The 24,720-nt window shown below is 38.2% G+C and overlaps 1 protein-coding gene across 1 annotated transcript in view; it reads right to left on the bottom strand.

Moving 5' to 3' along the window:
• Positions 1 to 827: 827 nt before the first annotated feature.
• Positions 828 to 24,720, bottom strand: part of RGS5 (regulator of G protein signaling 5) — a 266,688-nt gene continuing 242,795 nt past the window's right edge. The window contains exon 5 of the mRNA XM_073593280.1: positions 828 to 9,787. Within this exon, the coding sequence (XP_073449381.1) occupies positions 9,626 to 9,787 (162 nt within the window). The 3' untranslated portion in view covers positions 828 to 9,625. The remainder of the gene's footprint in view (positions 9,788 to 24,720) is intronic.

Here is a 24,720-nt window from a genome sequence, read left to right as displayed (position 1 = left end):
GGGATCTGTGATTTTTATCCGGACTGCAACATTACGACAGACACTTCGGACACTTTTGACACTTTTTTGGGACTAGTGACATTTATACAGTGATTACAGCTAAAAATAGCCACTGATTACTGTATAAATGTCACTGGCAGGGAAGCGGTTAACACTAGGGGGCGATCAAGGGGTTAAATGTGTTCCCTAGATGTGTTCTAACTGTGGGGGGAATGTGGCTGACTAGAGGAGGAGAGAGATCGTTGTTCCTACTTAGTAGGAACACACAATCTGTCTCCTCTCCCCTGACAGAATCAGGATTTGTGTGTACACACACAGATCCCAGTTCTCGCTCTGTTAAGAGTGATCGCGGGTGCCCGGCGGTCATCGTACCTGCCGGGCATGCGCGTCAGCTCTGGGCACACGCTGCGGGCAAGCGCACGCCTGCTACAGCGTCTTAGAGAGTCAACGTGCAGCTACGACAGTTCGTGCAGGGGAGCCATCCTGCCACAGTATAAATGTGGCGGCTGGTCGGGAAGGGGTTAAAAATTATATGGTTTGTTTGCCAACATACCATACAAAAATGTATTCCTAGAAAGCGCTCATCCTGGACCCTCATGTTTTTATATAGCCATGAAATTGACTATCAGTATTGAGTATACAGATGGGTGAGGTCCTAAGTGGTATAACAACTCACACCAACAACTCCATAAATCCAGTTATTGCCTCATTCATCCATTCTCAGACACGAACAACTACACACAAACCAATTGAGATCATCTTATCACTACTGTTAAAAACTAGGTAGACTTTGATCTCTGTAAGCACTGATCACGCAAACACAGGACTAGTAGTTACTATTTATTTCAGGTGCAGCATTACAGAGGTTATATATATGTTTAGGCAGGTAAGTATAAAGATGTATATCCAAATAAACATATCCATGCATCACAGCACCATCACATCCTACCTTAGGACAGCAGAGATAGGACGTTTAGGCCAGGTTCATACCTATATAGGTTGCATATTCCAGGTGCATTTTGCATTTTTCAATACACGTTTTTGATCCATTGAAGGCTATGGAACCAAAAACCAGAAAAAAGTTCCTGGTCCTTTCCATAAAATGCATAGATGTGAACTTGATCCATAGAAAACCATGTTAAATGGACTGTAGTGTGTTTCTGCAAAACTGAAAACGCACTAAAAAATGCATAAGTGTGAACCAGGCCTAAGTGGAGCACTTACTGTACACCTCTTTGCCATGTTAAGTATACTTTGTTAATGTCATACTGAACACAAATTTACATTTGGGCTGGATGTATACTGATAATTTCTTATTACTTAATTTCCTAGCACTTAATTGCTAAAAGTAGTGAACGACCGAACAAATGGCTCCCTATTGTGTATACTGTACAATTAGCATGATTGTACAATTTCCTAATGGTGCAACTGATCGCTGTATACATGCCGCTTGTGTAGCTTACTCCGTATAACTCATGAATATCATCTGTTTAGTGGCTGTTTAATGTATGTAAGTTCTAATATATCCATTATCATTTTTCTGGTTCAAAATGGCCTATACTCACGGGTTTCAGCTTGTGAAGGGCCAGTGTATAAAACAAGGTATTGCAAAGCATTTAGCAAGCTTTGAGCAACTTTCTTAAAGCCTCTAAAGCACCCTTTGGCAGCTGTTTGGGGGTGTTAAACATATCATAAGAGTAGCTCTGAACACCAGCTGAAGCCTGCTAGCAGCTTGATGATAGTCAATACTTATGATCTGTGTTTAAAAACTGAACCTCAGTCTTGCCTTTATCTTTGCACAGTTGTACAGACTCCTCTCTTGTACTGAAATTGCTTAATCAGATTTCACTGAACACTGTGTGCTTCACACAATGTGCAATAGAAGCTGCAGCAAATCAAACAGAGCTTGCCTCATTTCCTGGCTGAAGGACATCCAAGTTTTCAATCATGGAGACTCAGTATTACATGTGGGCATTACCTAGGGGCAGTCTGCATGCAAATACAGCCTGCCAAGGAACACCCACTCCTCAAGATGGACATCCAATCATGGAGGCATTTTAATATTTGTATAACTTCTCCAAAATGCCAGCCCACTGCTGGCATCAGGGCTGAGGGCTCTTTAGAGGAGCCTTTCTGGGTCTTACTACCAGTCATGAGCATAAAATGTATTAAACACTAAATTTATTCTCGCTGGAGTAGAGATGCATGAGAGGGGGACATGATAGAGATTTACAAATACCTCAATGGTGATTCAGTGTCAGGAAGTGTATGAGGACATGGGGTCACATGATGAGATTGGAGGGGAAGGGGTTTAACTTTAAGCTACGCAGGGAGGTTTTCACTGCCAGGGTGATAAGCATGTGGAACTCTCTTCTACAATTGGTTATGTCAGTGGAGAGTATTGATATTTTTAAAAGACTCTTGGACGTGCATGGTAAAGAACACAACATACAGGGATATGGGAAATAATTATCAACACTGACATACGTACACCTACACCGATTGAACTGGATGGACTATTGTCTTTATTCAACCTTACCTACTATGTAACTATGATTTGCCTGCATTGCTCAGAGAAGCATAGAGATCCAGTGATGACACTGGGTCTCAAATAAGATTTGTAATAAAAAAGGTTTTATTTAAAACATTTAAGTTGCATGTTGATGAGGGGGAAGGGAGAAACAGGGAAGGCAAGGATGAGGGGGAAGGGAGGAACAGGGAAGGCAAAATATAAGCAGCTTTAAACCTCTATAATGGAACTGAATGGGACTTTCACTGGTCCTTAACGCTGGCTTAAAGCTTTGCAAATGCAAAAATCTTAGAAATTTTCATAAATGCCTGAAATGAAATCAGATCTTTCATTAGCAATTTGAAATCATTTCTAAACCAAAACCTGAATGATTGCTGTGGGTTGTTTCAGTCATTGCTCCTAATACTTCCTTATTAAATAAGGCTGTTTGTGCAGTAATCAAGAACATTTGACTTGATTTTAGGTTCACAGAGAATAACGTATGGACAAATTAACTCAGGAAAGATATAAGTAGGCAGGGTCATTTATTGTGTTCCAATATTTTGCCTAAAATAAGAATATATGGATTATACTGACTTTTTACAATGGTGCACCAGCTAGCTGCTCCCTTTTAGATGCTTAGTGGTTGCATAGAAACAGAAAAAAAACATAACATGGAAACTTTCTATGACCTTTTTAGGTATTCTTATGGACAGATATTTCAAGGGGAACATTTTGTTATCCAAGAAATAAGCTGGCAGTTGTTCCTACTGAGATATAAAGCGACACAGTACATGTGCTTTACTCTGGTTCTTACAACTGCCTTTTACACCGATGATGAACATCATCGCTATGTTTATAGCTTGTCCTAATGTGTCCAAATCTCTTGAAGGGACACACGCATCCACTCTGATAATAATATTCACTTATATGTCTGAATGATAAATAAAACCTGAAAAAATGGATTTCACTTATCCTCTGTGGGAAGACTTAAACAAGACGTAACAAATCCCTGGAGCCTGGACATTTTACAGCTGGCGCCTAATTTTAATTTATGTTCTTAGGTCTGTGGATGTAGTTCTATCCTGGTTACCCTGCAAACAGGCTTGCTCTCGGACAATAAATCATCCCACACGCTACTAAATTTTGAATAGGATTGTCCACCTTTGACCTAAAGATGAGCAACCTCAAATTTCCCATCTTGGCCTGCCAATCCAGTTCTAGTCTACAGTACATCTGTATAATTGTTTTGTAAATGAAATGTTTGCAATGCACAGTTGTATTATCAATGGAAATTTTATAATTAAAAAAAATCTGTCATGAAAGAGATAAGGGGTAAAAGCTTTAATAAAAAATATTGAAACAGAAAGAGATGAGGGGTTTACCACTGGTGACCCACCTCTGAAAATGCTTGTTGCATAGCTGTTGTACTGTCCTGCTAGTTTGAATGTTTATAGTTGCTGATCCAGAACAAGTTTGCAGATTAAGAATGTCATAGAACAGTCAAAAGTCCCTGGCTTGCATACTTGCAAGGGTCATCATGACATCAAGGCAACTCTGGCATAGTACAGCTTTTGAAAATATTATACCTGCCAACAGCTGAATATCTAAACTCAGGACATTTAATGTGTGACATAAAATGTTCCAAGATAGGAAATACACTTTGTGTAATGCACACACACAATTTTAATAAAGCAATACCAAAGTATAGTTTGAAAGCAATCTCTTTTCTTCCAAAGTAAATATCTATCACATTACCATGACATGTAGGTGTACAGTAATCAGTTTCTCAAGATGAATCCACATAAAAGAGTATGGCTTCTGGCTGTCCTGGAGATGTAATTAATGAAACTGTTGCAAGGAAAGTCTACAAGCACATAATTATCCTCACCTAAGTGTAGATAATGTATATAGTGGAGAAATCATAATGCATATTACGTAAGAGTCAAAGGTTATGCAAGGTGATATAGCTGCTAATATATATTATGTAGGAGATGTTGTAACCACTCAGAATTCTTATCTGTGCAAAAAAATCCATCAACTACACCTTTTCATTCTATTGTATGTTTGGGCGAACACTTTATTTCCGTGGACCATAAATATTACTCTTTTGGTTGAAAGGCTCCTTCTGAGATATCACATTCAGTACAAGCAGTGGAGCTCTTTCAATTGTTTCTCATGCATGTGGCCAAGTTTATCATAAACCAGGTCTTTTTGGTTTCATTCTGCTAAGACAGGTATCAATTTTTTCGTAGGCGAATTAGGCAGATTTTCAAATCATAATTCTGACTTTTGAACATCTCTCCAGGTACAACACCCAGGTCATTATTTTGTCAGCATACATTTTGGACCTCATGATTTGAAGCTAACTTTAAAAAAAACAAAAACAAAAAACAAAACTTGGGGAACAAGAAAAGTTTGTGTTGCCTTCAGCAACCAGTCAGACTATTTCTGTTGTTTTTCTAGTACAGGTTATTGAATGAAATTTTCTGATTTATCTTCTCTTCCTCCAATTCGTGTACGTGCATGGGTTGCTCCAAAACAATAAACAAGGATTCTATTACTTATATTAAGCAATGGGGGCTCAATAAAATTAACCAAATATAACCCTTTTATGCAATGACCTGTTCTAAAAACATTCTTCAGAGTTAGGGCTCATGCACAAGACCGTAATTAATATGTATAAAGGGATTTGCTGGTAGGGGCTGACAGCAAGATCCTGCATAAAAAAGGCATCTAATGGTCAGTAAAGTGCTTCAATAAACACACATTTAGATGCACAAATGTACAGATCCGCAAAATTATTCTTCCATTCCTCTAGCTCCAATTTACATTTGTATGCAAGTAAATGCATTTACACTTTTCAGATGTGTACACACATAAATTACTGAACACAGATGCAAATTTTTCTATTTTGATTTTACGGATCTTTACGCAGTGCAATTTTATTGATGTAGAGGTGGCTGTGTCCATGGGCTCATACCATAAAATACTGCTGCATTAGGATCAATAAATAAATATGGGTTTTACAGATTTGTAAGCAGTGTTTTTTATGACCATGTGCGTGAGCCCCTATGTGATAGTTAAATAATTTGTATATGACAAAGAATATATAAGGGCACATATATTTTAAATGAAAAGATTCATACAGTTGACTCTTGACCTTTCTTAGGTTCCCTTATTAGGTGCACTCAGAAGTCACTTACTTTACTCTTTGTGACAGATGTCTCATGCTGGCTGGCAAGAGAGTTATTCTGTCTGTTTCCAGTTCGCCCAAAACATATGTTTTTAACCAGAACCACACAACAGGCCCTGTAAATATAGGCTGAATGAAAAAAAAAAAAACCCAAAAAACCAATGTTGTGTATGCGAGTCAATTATATTCCAGTTGTATTTAAATGTTTTAAAATTGAAGCACTCTGATTGGTTACTGTAGACAACACCTTCATATTTTTTTTCTGATTTTGTAGTTATACATCTCACTGCTATAAACCCATTCAAATATTATACAAGTAGTTCATGTTTTAATATAACAATAGTTAAGGTGAATTCATCTTTTTATTTTATGGAATCAACAACTGTCTCATGTTGTAAGAAATTGCAGGGCTTGCGTCTAGAATTTAAAGTTCCAGCATCTATACCTATTGATAATTACTGTATTTATGTGGATAAATCTGAGACTTGTGCTGATTTAAAAATGCGTCAGTCTGGGAGGAACAAGTTTTTGAAGAATTGCCCACCACGTTTTAGGCTACAAATTCACTATAAGCAGCAAATCATTTGAAACCATTTTGTAAAAACCACTAGCTCCTGGCCGCTTCTACTATGCTTAGGGGGTAAGTCCACTTTTAATGTTAGCATAATCAGAAATAAATGACAGACCATCTAATTAAATGAAAACCATATAATTCCAAAGTGTTTTACTGTTTTCAGTAGGACTCTTGTTCTGCAATACAGGGGAGGTTCATCCTCATACATACATCTCAAATGCTTATGGTTGAACTTGCACAAGATATTAACAACATTCTCCTACAAAGCAGGAATACAGTATATACCATGCAGCAAAAATAAACAAGATCAAGACACATTGACTCATTTTATGGATTACTGGGCTGTGCAGAAGTCTCATAACACAAGTTTAAGCAAAAGCATTAGCATAATGGCACTGTACTATGTTATTGCCAATGTGTCCTGTGTTAAAGATAACAAGTAGATACTTTTTTCTGGATTTGTTATGTCATGAATTTCATTGGATGGTGATGCAAATTGCACAGATGTCCTGCTATAATTGTCTTCTCTAATAAATGTTGGCACAGAAAAATTTCATTGGTGGTAGAAGGCTTAGCAACCATTACAGGGCCAATGGTACTGGGGGCCCAGCACTAACTATGTATTGTGTAAACTGTACCACAACAATATTTTATTTTTGAAGGCCATTGCATGCCCACATTAATTTAACTGTATGAGGCTTTTGTGCATTGCAAGTGTTTATAAGGTGATCCAACGTCGTCCTGGTTAACATTCAAGGCTACTTTTCTGACTTTAAATGAATAGTTCTGTTAATATATGTTTTCATATAATGAAGACTGCAATTCCTTGACAAGGTCTTACACCATTTATTCATAGTAAATGGATGAGATTTTCTGCCCAGTTACTAAATTTGGCTGTGTGCAATGTAGGCAGTGGTTTTATGGACTCTATGTGTATACTTATGTGAACATAGTATTACTGAAATATAAAGTTCCCAGGAATAAATTGCCTTTTTTTTATAGTGTAGTTTATATGAAAGATGTTAAAAAGACAAAGGTTGTCCTCACCTTACAAAGAATTCAGACTGGCATTGTGCTTAGTGTCAATGTTTTCCAAAACCAAAACTGAACAAAGAGATTAATCTTCATCTCAATAAACCAACCTCAGGCTTGAACATTGACTTCTAAAGGAATTTTTTTTTTTTTACTGTTTTTAAAGGATGACTGCCTGGACAGTGTTTCCATAGCTTCCACAGATGATGTTATAAATTGCATGCAAAAATATGACTAAGCCCTTTGCCTGCCTTACAGAAAGGATCCCTTGTGTATCTGAAACATAGGGCCTGTACTTTGTATAATACTATTTAGATTTAATAGATGACATTGTACTTTAGCTTGAGTTCCTATCATAATTTAGAAGACAGGATAAGGTATGTGGTTTATGACACCGACCAACTAAAACATTCTCTACATTACAGAGATGGATGATATTGGTTAGTTGTCTCGGGCTTTTGGAATGCACTCTGATCTTATCTCTTAATAGGGAAGATGATTATTATTGATAATTGGACAGTGTTATGATTCTATAGGGCCTTCTTCACTTTTACACATAAAAACTAGGGAGTACAATCTGCTAATTATTTGGTCCTGGAGACTGAGGGCCACGTTTACTAAACTGGTAGATATGGACTGCATTACCCATAACAACCAATCATCATCAGATGTTTGCTTTCACTCTCCAAAGTGATTTTAAAAAAGATTGGGTGGTATGGGCAATGCTTCCATTATTCATTTAATCTATTTTTTAGGTCACCTGCCACTGTAACCACTGACCTATGAGAGAGAAAGTAATGTTGTGCATACAGAACAAAAAGGTCAGGGACAGGTATATTTTGGGAAGTTTATTTAGAAAATATATCAAATAATAGGTACATACAAAAGTATATTTTTCCTATTTGCAATATCTTACCTTAGTTTTTTTTTTTTATCAAATTAACAGCCAGCCTCCTGGAATAGACATCCCTATAACCCCCTTCAAGTAATTTAACTTCCATTATGGAACACTTACATTGCTGAATGTGACCTATACAGCCCTTTATCCCAAAGTCCAAAAACCATTCCACATAAGTTGCTAGGTCTTCCTGAAAAAAGCTTGTTTACCCTGTTCATCTGACACAATTAATTGTCCATCAAACCTTTCTGTAAGCTATTCAACCCATTCCCAAAACCTTACCATATGCCACTGTTACCTATACTTATCCTGGGGCTAGGAGTGCCTTCCTTACTGCCCTGTTTAGGTAAGTATTGCCTTCAGAAAAATAACTTACTGTGACAGTCTGTGCAGGTCGCAAGGGCTTATTAATACAAAGTAGACTAATTATTTAGAATAAGAGTTTAGTAGTGGCATGACTACTGTAACAAATAGAAAAGGATACAAGTTTAAAAAATGTTCTTTATGGTCAGTGGTCTCAAATTATAATGGAATATCTTTTGCAAATGAAAGTGTTAAGAAAAAAACATGGGCCTCTGAATTTTCTGCTGTATAAGATGTCTTCTCATGAGAATCCATTTATAAAAGTTAGGGGGGAAAAGAAAAGTTTTCATGTTGTATACAACAACCATTCAGGTTCCAGCTGTCATGATTGTAGTTTATGGAAGACAACGGAAGAAACAACAAATAATCTGATTAGATGAAATTGATTACACTTTCACATTTGCACCCCCCCCCCATTTATGAAAAACAATCGCAATGAAAAAAGGATCAGTAGGAATAGTGAACCAAATTGTAAAATTATAAATGGATTCATTGATTAATGCTGTAATCTATTAAAGTTGGTTGTGGTTCTCATCTAAGAGTTATTTAGCAAAATGTTTTACATTCTTCAATTTACTAATTATATATATGCTAGTTAAAGGGTGTTATTTTACTATTCAATTTATGTTACTTTATAGTTCCTTAGTTTTTTTGTTCCTTAGATCCAAAAGACAAGGCTTTTCATAGAAACCTAGAATCAATTTAATGCAAGGCATTTAAGAACAGGGAAAGGAATTGAAGTAAACCTTGTCTGTATATGGTGATAAGGTAAACTACAGGGCAATCATTGTATAATTTTTGGACTCTGAAAGTTTATATCCTATTTAAAATGTATGTATTTTATAGTTGACATAGAAATACGGTTTCATAATTGATCTCTTTTATTGAATATTATTTATTTACTGTATAATATGTATATCACAGGACATTTTGGCAATACCATTGTTACTAAAAGAGGCCATTAGGAAAAGCAGCTGCAGAAACCACCAACCAGCACATCAGTATATGGAAACCATTGCATGCTGGGGAGCTCTGCACAGCTCTACCATGCTGCTACTTCACTAGTTCTTGATAGATGTCTGACCGGATGAATCTGGGCAGTGAGTCTTTCTCCATAAGAGCAAAAATCTTCTTCTGGGCCAAATCAAAGCTGGAAGATGATAGTTCCACCAAATTCTTCATTGTCACTGCTTTGGTGAAGTGGTCAATATTGACCTGCAAAAAAACCCAAAACAAAACATAATGTTAAGTACAGTAACTGTAATAAAAAAGGTAATTGACAACTATCTATGCATGCTCTTTAAAAAAAAAAAGTTAGTTATAGCTAATTCAAGCAAATATAAATTGCAAATTAATTTCAGTAACAAATTCACTACAAATTGTATTAAAAATACACTAATTTTGTAAACAGCTGAATTTATCTTTGTATAAGCATTGTTTTATGTCTTGTACAGTCCAACTCAAACCAGAGGAGAGGGAGGGGCAGCACTGGCAACCATTCTGGGGTGCTTCAGTGCACATATGTGGATAGAATGAGCTAGCAAAGTGACCAGAGGGATGAGCTCCTGTGATGTGGATGTTCCTTATAATTCCAGCAACTGGCTTGAGGCAGGGTGTTGGCCTAGTTGTATTGCTTAAAGTGTTACCAAAGTTTTTTTTTTTTTAAATAAAAAATAACAAATATCTTATGCTCACCTGCTCAGTGCAATAGTATTGCACAGAGCGGTCCCAAAACTCTTCTTCTGGGGTCCCCCGATGGCGCTGTCTGGTATGTAAGCAGTGTTGGAAAAACTACTGCAGAACTCCATGTAATTAGTAAAAATACTAAGTGCACTTAGTATTAGAAACCAATTACAAAAAAGATGAAATGCTGTGTAAAATCTACATAAAAACAGAATGCAAAGATTTGCAAATCTCATGAACCCATATTTTATTCACAATAGAAAATGGAAAACATATCAAATGTTTAAACTGAAAAAAAATTACCATTTTAAGAAAAAAATAGAGTAATTTTGAAATTGATGACATCAACACATCAACACATCTCAAAACATTTGGGACAGAGCAACAAAAAGCTTGCAAAGTAAGTGGTACTAGCAAGGAAGAGCTGGAAGAACATTTTGCAACTAATTAGGTTGGTTGTCAACAAGTCAGTAACATGACTGGATATAAAGTCAAGTTAGAGAGTCAGAGGGGTTGATTTACTAAATGAAAATAGGCTGTGCACTTTGCAAAGTGCAGTTGCGCTCTGCAAGTGCAGTTGCTCCAGAGCTTAGTAAATGAGGTAAAAGCTTCACTAAGCAAATAATACCCAATCACGTGCAAGGAAAATAAAAAGAAACAGCATTTTTGCTTGCACTTGATTGGATGATGGAAGTCAGCAGACCTTCTGCTTCTTTACTAAGCTCTGGAGCAAGAGCACTTGCAGAGTGTAATTCCACTTTGCAAAGTGCGCAGTCTATTTGCCTTTAGTAAATCAACCCTAGAATGTCTCAGAGGTTAAGATGGGCAGAGGTACACCAATCTGTGAAAATCTATTTCTATAAATTGTCTAAAAATTTCAGAATATTCTTCCTCAACATAAAATTGCAAAGATTTGAAATATATCATCATCTACGGTACATAATATCATCAAAGGATTGTGAGATTTTAAACAAATCTCTGTGAGCAAGGGACAAGGCTGACACTCAATATTGCATGCCCATGATCTTTGGGCCCTCGGACAGCAGTGCATTAAAAACAGGCATGATTCTGTGATAGACATCACTGCCTTGGTTTAGAAATGCTTCCAAAATCATTGTCTGTGAACAGAGTTCGCTGTGCCACCTGAAATGCAAGGTAAAGCATACAAAGAAGAGGACATATCTGAACATGATCCAGAAAGATTGCCATCTTCTCTGGGCCAAAGCTAATTTAAAATAGTCTGTTGCAAAGTGGAAAACTGTTTTGTGGTCAGGTGAAACAAATTTGACATTCTCTTTTGGCAATCATGGGCGCTGCGTCCTCCAAACTAAAGAGGAGAGGGACATTCTGGCTTGTTATCAGCACTCAGTTCAAAATCCTGCATCTCTGATGGTATAGAGGTGCATTAGTGGAATGGGCAGCTTGCATGTCTGGAAAGGCACCATCAATGCTGAAAGATATATCTAGGTTTTGGAGTTGCATATGCTCCCATCCAGAGTACATCTTTTTCAGGGAAGGCCTTGCATATTTCAGCAAGACAATGATAAACTGCATACTGCATCTATGCCAATAGCATGGACTTATAGTAAAAGAGCCTGGGTGCTTAACTGGCCTGCCTGCAGTCCAGAACTTTCACCCATTAAAAATATTTGCTGCATCTTAAAACAAAACACAACAAAGAAGACCCAGGACTGTTGAGCAGTTAAAAGCCTATATAAGGTAAGAATGGGACAATGTTCCTCTCCCAAGTCTCTAGCAACTGGTCTCCTCAGTTCCCAGACGTTTACAGATTGTTGTTAAAAGAGGAGGGGATGCTACACTGGGGTAAACATGGTTCTATTCCAACTTTTTTGAGATGTGTTGCTGCCATCAATTTCAAAATGACCTTTTTTTCCCCTAAAATAGCACATTTTCTCAGTTTAAACATTTGATATGTTTTCTATTTTCTATTGTGAATAAAACTTGGGTTTATCAAATTAGCAAATCATTGCAATCTTTTTTTTGTGGCTTTTACACAGCATCCAAACTTTTTGGGACCTGGGATTATACAAGTATAGCCTGACCACAATCACAGGGTTCCTGCTGTTTTTGGGCAAATCTTTGCAATAGGATTGTTGGCCTCATATCCAACCTTCTATAGTCGTATATTTGTATTAACCTAAAATCCCTTATATACAATGTTGTATATTACTTTAAAAAACAGACATTTAAAAATCCCCTACATATGCTAATGATTGATATAGATAATTTTATTTATAGAGTTAATTATTTTACTGTCTGCCTTATAATATCAAGTTTATTGATACATGGTTCCAACTTACCTGCAATAGGCCTATAGCACGCTTTAACTTAGTATAGCAAATTATTTTATATTTTATTACAGTGAAACTCTCCATCAAACCTGGTAAAAATCACAAGTAGATACAGAAACTTAGACCTTACTATAGCCACCCAAATAACAATAAATTATAACTGAGTAGGAAGTTTCCTGAATTGCTATAGTAATACTGATAAGCAGTATTTTATCCATAAGGCTGTAAAACATTTCTGACATTTATTACAGACAAAAAGAATACATCTGTGAACTCTATATATTCACAGACAGGTTTATATATCTATTAAGACATATACAAAATGCTCAGTTTGTTCTTTTATTTAGAATTAAGTCAAGCATAAAGGATGACAACTGAGCAGAAAGTATGCTTTCTAGAAAGTTACAATAACACCCATAAATACTCTATTTTTATCCACAGAGCAGAAAACCATTAGAAAACACTTATACAGGAAAAAAGCGGGTATATGTTCTACTTCAAGATGACCCAATCAAGGCATCTCAGACAATTATAAATGATAGCTGAGTGGAAATTTCAATAACTGAATTAATAAATAATACTTTTAAAGAGACTCTGTCAAAAAATACCATTTCAATGGCCAAGCATAACCATCAGCAGCCTATTATACCATACTGTTATAGTCAGATGCTAGTTTATTTTTTTTCTTCCTTTGGAATATAAGTATGAATGCAAGTGTTTGACAGAGGTATGTAACAATCTATAGCAAGCAGTGTGCAGAGGGTTAATTGAGAATTGTTTGTGTTAACATATACAACGTTGTATAATATATATATATATATATATATATATATATATATACACCGTATTTATCGGCGTATAACACGCGCCGGCGTATAACACGCACCCCAAGTTTAGGAGGGAATTTTAAGGAAAAAAACTTTTAGTAAGTAAAGTTTAAGAAAGAAAAACTTACATTAAAATGCCCTTCAATGCAGCATTATCAGTGTCCATCTGCAGCCTTGTCAGTGTCAGTGCAGCCTTGCTCCAGTGTCTATTGCAGCCTTGTCAGTGCAGCTTTGCCCCAGTGCAGAATTGTCAGTGCAGCCTTGTCAGTGCAGCTTTGCCCCAGTGCAGAATTGTCAGTGCAGCCTTGCCCGAGTGTCCATTGCAGCCTTGTCAGTGCAGCTTTGCCCCAGTGCAGAATTGTCAGTGCAGCCTTGTCAGTGCAGCTTTGCCCCAGTGCAGCCTTGCCCCAGTGCGGCCTTGTGTGATCGCCGTGATCCCTGCCGACATACACAGCCGTGTGTAAATTCAAATATGGCGCCGAGACTGCAGGGACTCGGCGGAGCCGAGATACACATACCCGAGAGTCCTCGGCTTTTCTCGACGCCGCTTACAGTCCCGCCCAGTCCCGCCCTATGATGGACATCACACAGGTCCAATGGCGGGACTGGGCGGGACTGTAAGCGGCGCCGAGAAAAGCCGAGGACTCTCGGGTATGTGTATCTCGGCTCCGCTGAGTCCCTGCAGTCTCGACGCCATATTTGAATTTACACACGGCTGTGTATGTCGGCGGCGATCGCGGCAATCGACGCGATCGCTCCGATCACACAAAATTGGCAGGGATTGGCCTATAACACGCACCCACGATTTTCCCCTGATTTTCAGGGAAAAAAAAGTGCATGTTATATGCTGATAAATATGGTATATATATATATATATATATATATATATACCATATTTATCAGCATATAACATGCACTTTTATATATGTATATATATATATATATATATATATATATATATATATATACACACACACACAGAGTAAGACCTCGGATTGCGAGCACAATTGTTCTGGAAACATACTTGTAATCCAAAGCACTCGTATATCAAAGCGAAATTCCCCATAAGAAATGATGGAAACTCTGATGATTCTGGTCTGTTGCAAGCAGTTTTATTCCATCATAACCCTTATGTCCATGGATGTAAAAGACTTAAAATATGCTATGCATTATGTATTTTTCACAGTTGAGTAGGTAGTGGCCAATGAGAAATTATTTCAGCACAGCTGGCCAGGTTAAACATGTATTGCAATATATGAAAACTAAGAATCCATGTTTTCTTGCAATAGTTTTCTATAAGAATGTAAGGGTATATAACAGAGTGCAGAGGGTTCATTGGCCATTTTGTATGAACACTGTATGAGTGCTGTATACACACAGACAATCATATATCGAGTCTCCAGTGAAAAAAAAAAAAACACCCAAGGCACTGTGAGTTCATACAAGAGAACAAAGACATTTAGAGAGCTCACTGGCTCAGATTAGGCTGCTCACAACACATAGGGTTACCCTCCAGTGGTTACCCAGCAGATTACCAGAAAAAAAATGCAAATTTTTTTTTGGTAATTATATTTTAGCAGCAGATATGTAGTCAGGACTCAGGAATACCAGCACTCATAGCCATGGCAGACTTTATTGAGGAAGCGCGTGTCTTCTTGGATATAAAGCCGCATTATTTATTACAGAAAGGAAAATCTGCTTCGTGTTTTTTTGCACATATGCTGAACTGCTGGATGAGGACGTGATGATGCCACGGTGAGCTGTGAAGTCTTCTCTTTGTCATAAATGCTGAATGATTTGTGCAATCTGCACAGCGTAGAAGAGGGAAACTAGAATGACCTGCTGCTAAAAGCCATGACTATTAGTCAACAGACATATATGAAAATTGTAAAGCTGATAATAAACAAGCTGCTTGTATGAAAGAAGAACAACATATGCCAAGATTGTTTGTGCTTTTTGCAAAGGTACTGTTCCAATGTTCTGTCTTCCACTTGTCAACAAGTCAAAAAAACAAATAAGCAAATTATAGAAACATCAAAAGGGGGTGCCCAGTATGAATACATACTTCAGTTGTCTCCATTCTTTCTGTTTAGCATCAATAAAGACATCAATGTCCAAATGTCAGTTTCATTTACAACAATACCGTAGCTGATATCTTGTATCAACAGCAGGAGCTGCTCTATAAACACTTTAACAACTGTTACATTTTTTTGCTAGTCTCGTTAAAACACAATCTATGCATAGTATAAAAGGATGAGAGAACCACTAGTTGCTGCAAGTCCATTAAAAGTGTAAGAAGTCAAAAGATGAAGCCAACGCATTTCAGGAGTCAAGGCTCCTCTTCATCAAGGTCTAGAAGCTGAATGGAACAGAGGCTTATACTGGACGCACAATTGTTAGGCAACACAAGTTATAATTTCAGCAGAGTAATTTCCAATTGACAGTCAGTTGGAGATTACACCACAGACATAAATTACATTTGCATTAAAATTGAGTGTCCCGTATAAACTGTATTTGCAGCCAGCTTCCAAGGCCTATAAAAGACGAGCCTTGAACTTCCAAAATGCATTGGCTTTGTCTTCTGACCTTTTATCAAGATTAATAAACTTTTACTGAAGTTGCACTAATCTTTTTATACTTTGTTTGACCTTTCTGGGGACCTTCGGGTATACTCCGCATAACAGAGAGCTGCCTCTCTCGAACTGGAGATCAAATGTGCATTTCTCATTTGGATCCAGCGCTCCTAACACTATTTGAAACATTAAAAAACTGTGGAATAATGGTTGCCAGAAAAGTGAGGATTTTTGTAGGTTATTGCTTAAAAGGTCAGAAACAGCTTTGTAATGTTTTTAATTTATGTGGGAAAGATGCCATAACCTTGTCAGTAGATGAAACTTGCAGTAGAAAAAAAATATAAGCATATGTGGCTTCTTAATCCAAAATTATATTTACTTTAAAGTAAATCCAAACTAAAATCTCCTATAATCTATATCATGCTTATTTATATCAAAAAGTATTTTTTATTCCTTTAAAATTGAAGCCTTTATTAACATAATGCCTGGTAATACTGCCACAAAAGACCTAGTTCTGGCTCTTCCTGTTAAGAATGCTTTGCCCCTGTTTCCCAGTTGCTCCCATGCATTGTCATTCTGTAATGTTTGTTTTCAGTGGAGACTAATGCCGCATACACACGATCAGAAATTCCGTCAGAAAAAACTTGGATGGTTTTTCTTAAGGAATTCCGCTCAAGCTTGCCTTGCATACACACGGTCACACAAAATTTCTCTGAACTTTCGATTGTCAAGAACTCAGTGACGTACAACACTAGAAAATGAAGTTCAATGCTTCCGAGCATGCGTCGAATTGTTTCCAAGCATGCGTGATTTTTTGCGCGTCCGAATTGCATACAAACACATTTTTGGATAGGAACTTTTTCTGACCGAAAAATAGAGAACCTGCTCTCAATCTTTTGCTGGCTGGAATTCTGCCAGCAAAAGTCCGATGGAGCATACACACGGTCGGAATATCTGACCAAAAGCTCATATCTGACTTTTGGTGGCAGAATTTCTGATCGTGTGTATGGGGCATGAGGGTGTCCATGTTGATACTGATTGTGCAGGCACAGTCCATCATTGCCACCAAGAGCTAACCACTAATGGAATGTATGCATGAAAGGGGCTGCAAAGAGACTGGAGGCAACCAGTGGCCTTGGTATATACAAAAGGATGAAATATAAGTATGAACAGTATTTTATAAAAGAAAAATTCATGGCAACTGTTTATGATATGAGTGTTTTAGCAAACTAAATGTCATCTAGTTTGGGTTTAGAGCAACTTTTCTTGGCTATGTATAAACCTGAAAACTCCCTAATTCCCCCACAGCTGAGGTACTTGACAACTTGAACAAACAGTCTACAGCTGATGTTGCTTGCTGTCAATTTATTCATACTGGAAATATAAAAAGACTCCATGTATGCTTTAGAAATCAGTGACAGGCAACATAGCCGGCACACTCTGTACTACAAGCTCTGTGTTTCCTAGCTGTTAAAACCAAACACAGTTTATCACTGGCACTCCATTAAAGATAAGTAGAAGCAAAACATTTTGTTTGCCACCATGGGACAAATTGACATTTCAGGGCCACAGAAGACCCCTTCCCGGGCAGGCAGTGACAACAAACAGCAGTGCACACAAGACAGACCAAACAAAAACCCTCAAAGTTACAACACCACCCCCTATCACAATAACAATTAGTACATAAAATATGCAATCAAAAAGTAAAATATATACACTATATCCCTATATGGGTAAGCATCATCCCATGATAATGCAAACAAAACCACCGCTTATAGCAGCACAAGATCACTAGAGGTTTGTAACAAACACTGCCAACTTCTCAATTACCACGCAATCCAACAGGAAGCGGGAACCAGAAATATAGAATGTAAAAATAAGTTACATTGGTCATTAGAATGGTGCTGTTGGGATTGTCCCCACTCCTAAATCAGCTCTGCCAGAGGCTATCCCTCTGAATACATTATAAAAAACAAAGCCTGTGTCTGTTGGAATTACTTTGTTGGGAGACTGCAGAAAAGTATTGCCTGTTGGCAATACATGTCATGGCTGTGGGGCTTCTTTCCTTTGTGGGCCCCTTATTGATGCAAATGTACCTTCTCAAACCTATATTGATAATATAAATAATCTGATTTCTGTGGGGAAGGTGCCAACCTATAGTTGCTATACAAATAATTTTTAAGACGTTCAGAATACATAGTTATCCACCAATAAAATAAGCACGACGGGTAATTAGGTCTCCGAGAAAATGGCGGCAACCAGATTTTCTGATGATCTCTCTATAGGTGAAATGCATAGAGATCGGGTTGCTGTCTAATACTGTGGATAACTACTGACGTCACATCCAGGTACTGGTGGAACGCACGCACACTGGGGACATCGACAAGCGGCAGGGCGAACAAGTCCGGTGAGCCAGATGCAGATTGCCAGGGGGCATTTGTGCAGGCTGATTAAGCTGGAGCCAGTCAGGGCACATTTTATTGATGCTATTCGTTGGGTGGAAGTACATCATTAAAGGAAACAATGACTGAGGAGTCTTTGCATAATATAAATAATGTGGTACGGTTGTGCTATAACAATTAAGATCCAATCCAAAAAAAAATTTATAAAAAATTATAAAAAATAAAATAAATACAAAACAACATAGAAAACACCCAGTGTCCACTCGTGATCCAATAAAACGTGTCCAAATTATATAATCTTCATATATAAATATGTGTATTCTTGATTGCAGTGAACCTTCACAAAACACCACATGCTTAGTGACACCAGCTCCCCGCTTAAATGCTTCACTCCCACAGCAAGAGTCTGCTTGCTCAGACACAGCAAAGATTCTCTCATAGAAAAAGAGAAAGGATCCACATTAATGCAGTATTATTAAAAGCACCACTTAAATTTTCTATCTCAGCTAACAACCTACTCACAAGCATAAGTTCTTCTGTTCATTAATTAATAGGCACATTAGAGGGTGGTATACACTCTTCCGTAGCCTCCAAACAGGCAATTATATCCTGTGAATGAGTGTCCTGTGGGGAGCCAGTGTCACTAAAGATGTGGTGTTTTGTAAAGGTTCACTAGAATCAAGAATACACGTATTTATACATGAAGAGTGTATCATTTAGACAGTTTTTAGTGGATCACAAGTGGACACTGGGTGTTTTCTAAGTTGGATTGCATTCTATCTTATTTTTTATAATTTCTTTATGAATTTTCTTTTGCACTGGGTTTTGAATGTTATATGTTATGTTTATTTATATTATCTATACTGGTGGAGAGAGTGCATTTGCTATTGTATTGCATTGCGATTGATGCTGGCCAAATGTCTGTTATTTGGCTGCACGAACATTGGACAGTGTTGAAGTTGAAGTTGCAGTTTTTGGCTTCACATACTGTATATTATAGCTTTTTGTGAAGCAATACTGGGATTTCATTTAGTATGCCTATCCACTTCCATAGATGTGTTATATTGAGCATTCACCTATGAAATATCATTTAAATAAGATGTTGTATGTGCCCGCCTAATAAAACAACAACACTCTGCGCCTAGTACAATATACCCAACAGTACATATACAACACAAAGAAAAATATGAATATGTAAATAAATGTGAATAGCAGCTACTTAAGCGTTAAATTATGATAAAGGCAATAAAGAATGAATTAAATGAATAAAGTTTTCAATATTGCAGCAGCGCTATATGCCCAAAAATTGTTAGGGCACACTTTTCAATAAAGTTCATTAAGTTCAATAAATCCAGTGGTGAGGATCCTACAAGTGAGTATTGCTGTATTCTGTGAGGGTAGATATTCCTTTCACCAAGTGCTACACCGCGTGCGGGAAACCACCAATGAAAACGCACTCACCAGAAATCAATCCAATATCCACCTTGAATAATAGTAGCAGGTCTGTACCACTTTTCAAACGACCACCAGATGTCAGTCTTGCCCTTGGTAGCGAAATGTCTGGTTTCGGACAACACACATATTAGGTGTATATGTACCAAAAAATGTAATTCTGGGAGAGGCTTGAACCCAGCTGGAAGCTGCCGACTGCAGAGGTAAGGGACGTTCAACCCTCATAATCAGTGAATGGTGGCCGAACGTCTCTTACCTCTGCAGTCGGCAGCTTCCAGCTGGGTTCAAGCCTCTCCCAGAATTACATTTTTTGGTACATATACACCTAATATGTGTGTCCACCGGTGGCCCACGATCGCAACGAAGAAAGGCTGATCAGGGAAATGCCTATGTAAACAAGGCATTTCCCTGTTCTGCCTAGTGACATGACAGGGATCTACTGGTCCATGTGATCGGGAGCAGTGACCTCTGTCATGTCCTAGGTAGCCCATCCCCCTACAGATAGAACCTGCTGAGGGAACACATTTAACCCCTTGATTGCCCCCTAGTGTTTAACCCCTTCCCTGCCAGTGACATTTACACAGTAATCAGTGGCTATTTTTAGCTCTGATCACTGTATAAATGTCAATGGTCCTAAAATAGTGTCAAAAGTGTCTGATTTGTCTGCCGCAATGTCGCAGTCCCAATAAAAATCGCAGATCACTGACATTACTAATAAAAAAAAAATAATAATAAAAATGCCATAAATCTATCCCCTATTTTGTAGACGCTATAACTTTTGCGCAAACCAATCAATATACACTTATTGAGATTTTTTTTTACCAAACATATGTAGAAGAATACATATCAGCCTAAACTGTGAAAGAAATTTGTTTTTTTATATATTTTTTAAGCTTATTTATTATAGCAAAAAGTAAAAAATATTGCTTTTTTTTCAAAATGGTCAGTCTTTTTTTATTTATAGCGCAAAAAATAAAAACCGCAGAGGTGATCAAATACCACCAAAAGAAAGCCCTATTTGTGGGAAAAAAGCATGTCAATTTTGTTTGGGTACAACATCGCACGGCCGCGCAATTGTCAGTTAAAGCAACGCAGCGCCGAATCGCAAAAAATGCTCTGGTCATTAAGGGGGTAAAATCTTCCAGGGCTGCTGAAGTGGTTAAAAACTTTGTTCTGGTATGTTTGGCAATTGCCAATGCTTAGCATTTTATTTAGTATATTTTGATATAAATTGATTGATAATGATAGAATTTTCATGGGGCCCCATACATTTTTGAACTTGACATATGTTTTACTTTTAAGCCTTATGCCGCGTACACACGGTCGGACTTTTCGTCTACAAAAGTCCGACAGCCTGTCCGACAAACTTCCGACGTACCTTCGGCGGACTTGCGGCAGACTTTCTTACGAACGGACTTGCGCACACACGACCACACAAAAGTACGACAGCCTAGTATGCGGTGACGTACACCAAGTCCGACGAGACTATAAAACGGAAGTTCAATAGCCCGTACGACACCCTTTGGGCTCCTTCTGCTAATCTCGTGTTTATCTCGTGTTAGTAGAAGTTTGGTGAGAGACGATTCGCGCTTGTGAGACTCGTATTTTTCAGTTCGTTTTAACTGTTGTTCAGTCTGTGCTTGTGAGGTTTGTATCTGCTTTTCAGTGCGTTTGGTCAGTTGGCATTGAGAAATCTTTGTTTTATTGGCCGCTCGTTCCTGATTTTCAGGTCGTTCTTCACAGGCCTTGCTGTTCTTCAGTGCGTTCTGTTTAGTGCGTTCTGACCAGCCGACCGTTTTGAAGCCATGTTACCTGTACGTACTCGTCGTAGAGCTCGTGCATTGTATGTGCTTGGTGCTGTAGTTTATTCTTCAGCCCAAGACCAGTCCATGAACAGGGCGAGGAGGAGTTCATGGACCAAGAATTGGTTGCTTCAGCGTGACCAGTTCTGTCACATGTCTTTGCTCCGTGAGATCCGTGAGAATAATCCTGAGGATTTCAGGAACTTTCTCCGGATGACGGACCCCGTTTTTGACCGTTTGTTGGCTTTGCTGACCCCCTATATCAGCAGGCAGGATACCTGCATGAGGCAAGCCATCACTCCGGAGCAGAAGCTGGTCGCTACCTTGCGGTATTTGGCCACAGGGAGAAGCCTGCAGGACCTTAAGTTCTCGACAGGCATCTCCCCCCAGGCTCTGGGGATCATTATCCCAGAGACCTGTTCTGCCATCATACAGGTCCTGCAGAAGGACTATATTAAGGTAAGATATTTTTCTTTTATTAGCATCACATGTTCTTTTATGTAATCTTTGATAATGTGATGTATTTCTTGCTTCAAACACTACTTACCATCATTGCAATATAGTGTGAATGTCCCCTTTTTATCCTCACACATGCTGGAATTTTTTACTGTTATTTTTTGTCATGCATGTATATTTTCCTTCAATAACCTTCCCAGCATGAAATGATGGGAACATATCCACCTAGTCTACTCATTTGGAATGTATTTTGTTTGAGTGTATTTAGTGTGCTGCTAATGAGCAATTATCTAGATTTCACAACCCCACCACCTAAACTCACTCCAAATAGTGTGCTGCTAATGAGCAATTATCTAGATTTCACAACCCCCCCACCCCCCCCCCCCACCTAAACTCACTCCAAATAGTGTGCTGCTAATGAGCAATTATCTAGATTTCACAACCCCCCCACCCCCCCACCTAAACTCACTCCAAATAGTGTGCTGCTAATGAGCAATTATCTAGATTTCACAACCCCCCCACCCCCCCCACCACCTAAACTCACTCCAAATAGTGTGCTGCTAATGAGCAATTATCTAGATTTCACAACCCCCCCACCCCCCCCCACCTAAACTCACTCCAAATAGTGTGCTGCTAATGAGCAATTATCTAGATTTCACAACCCCCCCACCCCCCCCCCACCACCTAAACTCACTCCAAATAGTGTGCTGCTAATGAGCAATTATCTAGATTTCACAGTCCCCCCACCCCCCCCACCTAAACTCACTCCAAATAGTGTGCTGCTAATGAGCAATTATCTAGATTTCACAACCCCCCCACCCCCACCCTCGTTAAAATTTGCTGGAATGTTCTGTGGTGTTGATTTGTCTAAAGCAAATATATGTTGCACTTTGCAAAATGCATGTGCACTCTACAAGTGCATTTGTTCCAGTGCTTTAGTAAATGAGCAGAAGCTCTGCTGATTTCCATCATCAAATCATATGCAAGCCTCAAAGTGTTTTCATTAATTGCCCTTGCATGTGATTGTGTACTCCTTGCAACATGAATGCCTTTTTACATTACCTCATTTACTGTAAGCTGGTTAGCAACTGCACCTGCAGAGTGCGACAACTGCAGTCTTGTAGCCTTTTTAGTCCCTAAATTCCTGCGTGTCCTAAAAGTAATTTTTTTTAGGGATTTCACAACCCCCTAAAATGTAATCAATGTTCCATCAGAGGGGGTGAGCAATCTGATAAGTGTGCCTTTCCATATTAGTTATTCCAGAACAATTAAATTATTGAATGTTATACTGATGCTGGGGAATAATGTTTTTAATTGTCTAATTTTCTTGCAATGTTAGCTTCCAAATTAATTGATTTTGGTTTTCTTGTTTGATTTCCCAGTTTCCTTCAACGCCACAGGAATGGCAGACTGTGGCATCCCATTTTGCCAGCCGTTGGGACTTTCCCAATTGTGGAGGGGCTATAGATGGGAAACATGTCCACATTGTGCCACCACCCCATTCGGGGTCATATTATTTTAATTATAAGGGGTTCCACAGTATTGTTTTAATGGCGGTGGTGTCGGCACACTATGATTTTTTATATGTGGACGTGGGGAAGAATGGCCGGATGTCGGATGGAGGAGTATTTGCCCAGACGGAGTTCTGCCAGCGTCTCCAGAGTGGTGGCCTGGGATTGCCACCTGATGAGGATAACGTGGAAGGACTCCCCTTTGTCTTCATTGCCGATGAAGCCTTCGCTCTCAGCAAGCACCTCATGAGGCCATTCCCCCAAAGAACCCTCACCCCGGAGAGGAGGGTTTTTAATTACCGGCTGGCCAGAGCTAGAAGAGTGGTTGAGAATGCGTTTGGAATTCTGGCCAGCCGGTTCCGCCTGTTTCAAACAGCCATTAATTTGGCGGAATACAAACTTAATTTTATCGTTTTATCGTGCTGCATTCTGCACAACTTTTTAAATAAGCATTCTCCAAATTATATAGGCACAGTTGGGCCTGAGGCCGGACAAATAGAAGCCAACCTTACAGGCCTGGATACTGTCCGTACTGGCTTGGCCCCCCAAAGTGCCCGTCAAGTTAGACAGCAATATGTTAATTATTTTATGGGTAGGGGGGCCATTGCAATGGGCCAGGATATATAATTTTTGACAATAAAAAAATTATTGATGAAATCTTGCATTATATTTATTGCTTGCCTTTCTTTTGGGCTGTCTCCTAGGTTATGGTCGAGCAGTTGTAGTGCCAACTGTATTGTAATTTTAAATGTCTAAATAAGCTCCATTGCCACTGTAAACAACTTTTTTACAATTATAACTAAAATGATACTGAGCCTTGAAATAACAAACCACACATTTATTTAATTCCTATAAGGAGATGTTTTTATTAATGGTTGTTATGCATTCCGTTCTGCATTTAGTATAAAATGTTCATAGACAAAAATAGAATGATATCTTAATAATGTAGCAAAATATAATTATATCTAAATATTTATACCTAATCCACAAAAAAATATTTTTGGCTTTTTGATTTTCACAAACAGGCTTTTTTTTTTGTTTTGGGAAAATCAAGTTTTGTTTTTTTTTTTTTTTTTTTTTAAAGCAATTTTTTGGTTTATGTTTTTTTTTTTTATCAAGTTATTTTTGTT

This window comes from Aquarana catesbeiana, linkage group LG07, assembly GCF_042186555.1.
Source record: "Aquarana catesbeiana isolate 2022-GZ linkage group LG07, ASM4218655v1, whole genome shotgun sequence".
Lineage (NCBI taxonomy): Eukaryota > Metazoa > Chordata > Amphibia > Anura > Ranidae > Aquarana > Aquarana catesbeiana.
Note: the sequence above shows the minus strand (reverse complement) of the source record. Positions and strands in the feature narration are given on the sequence as shown.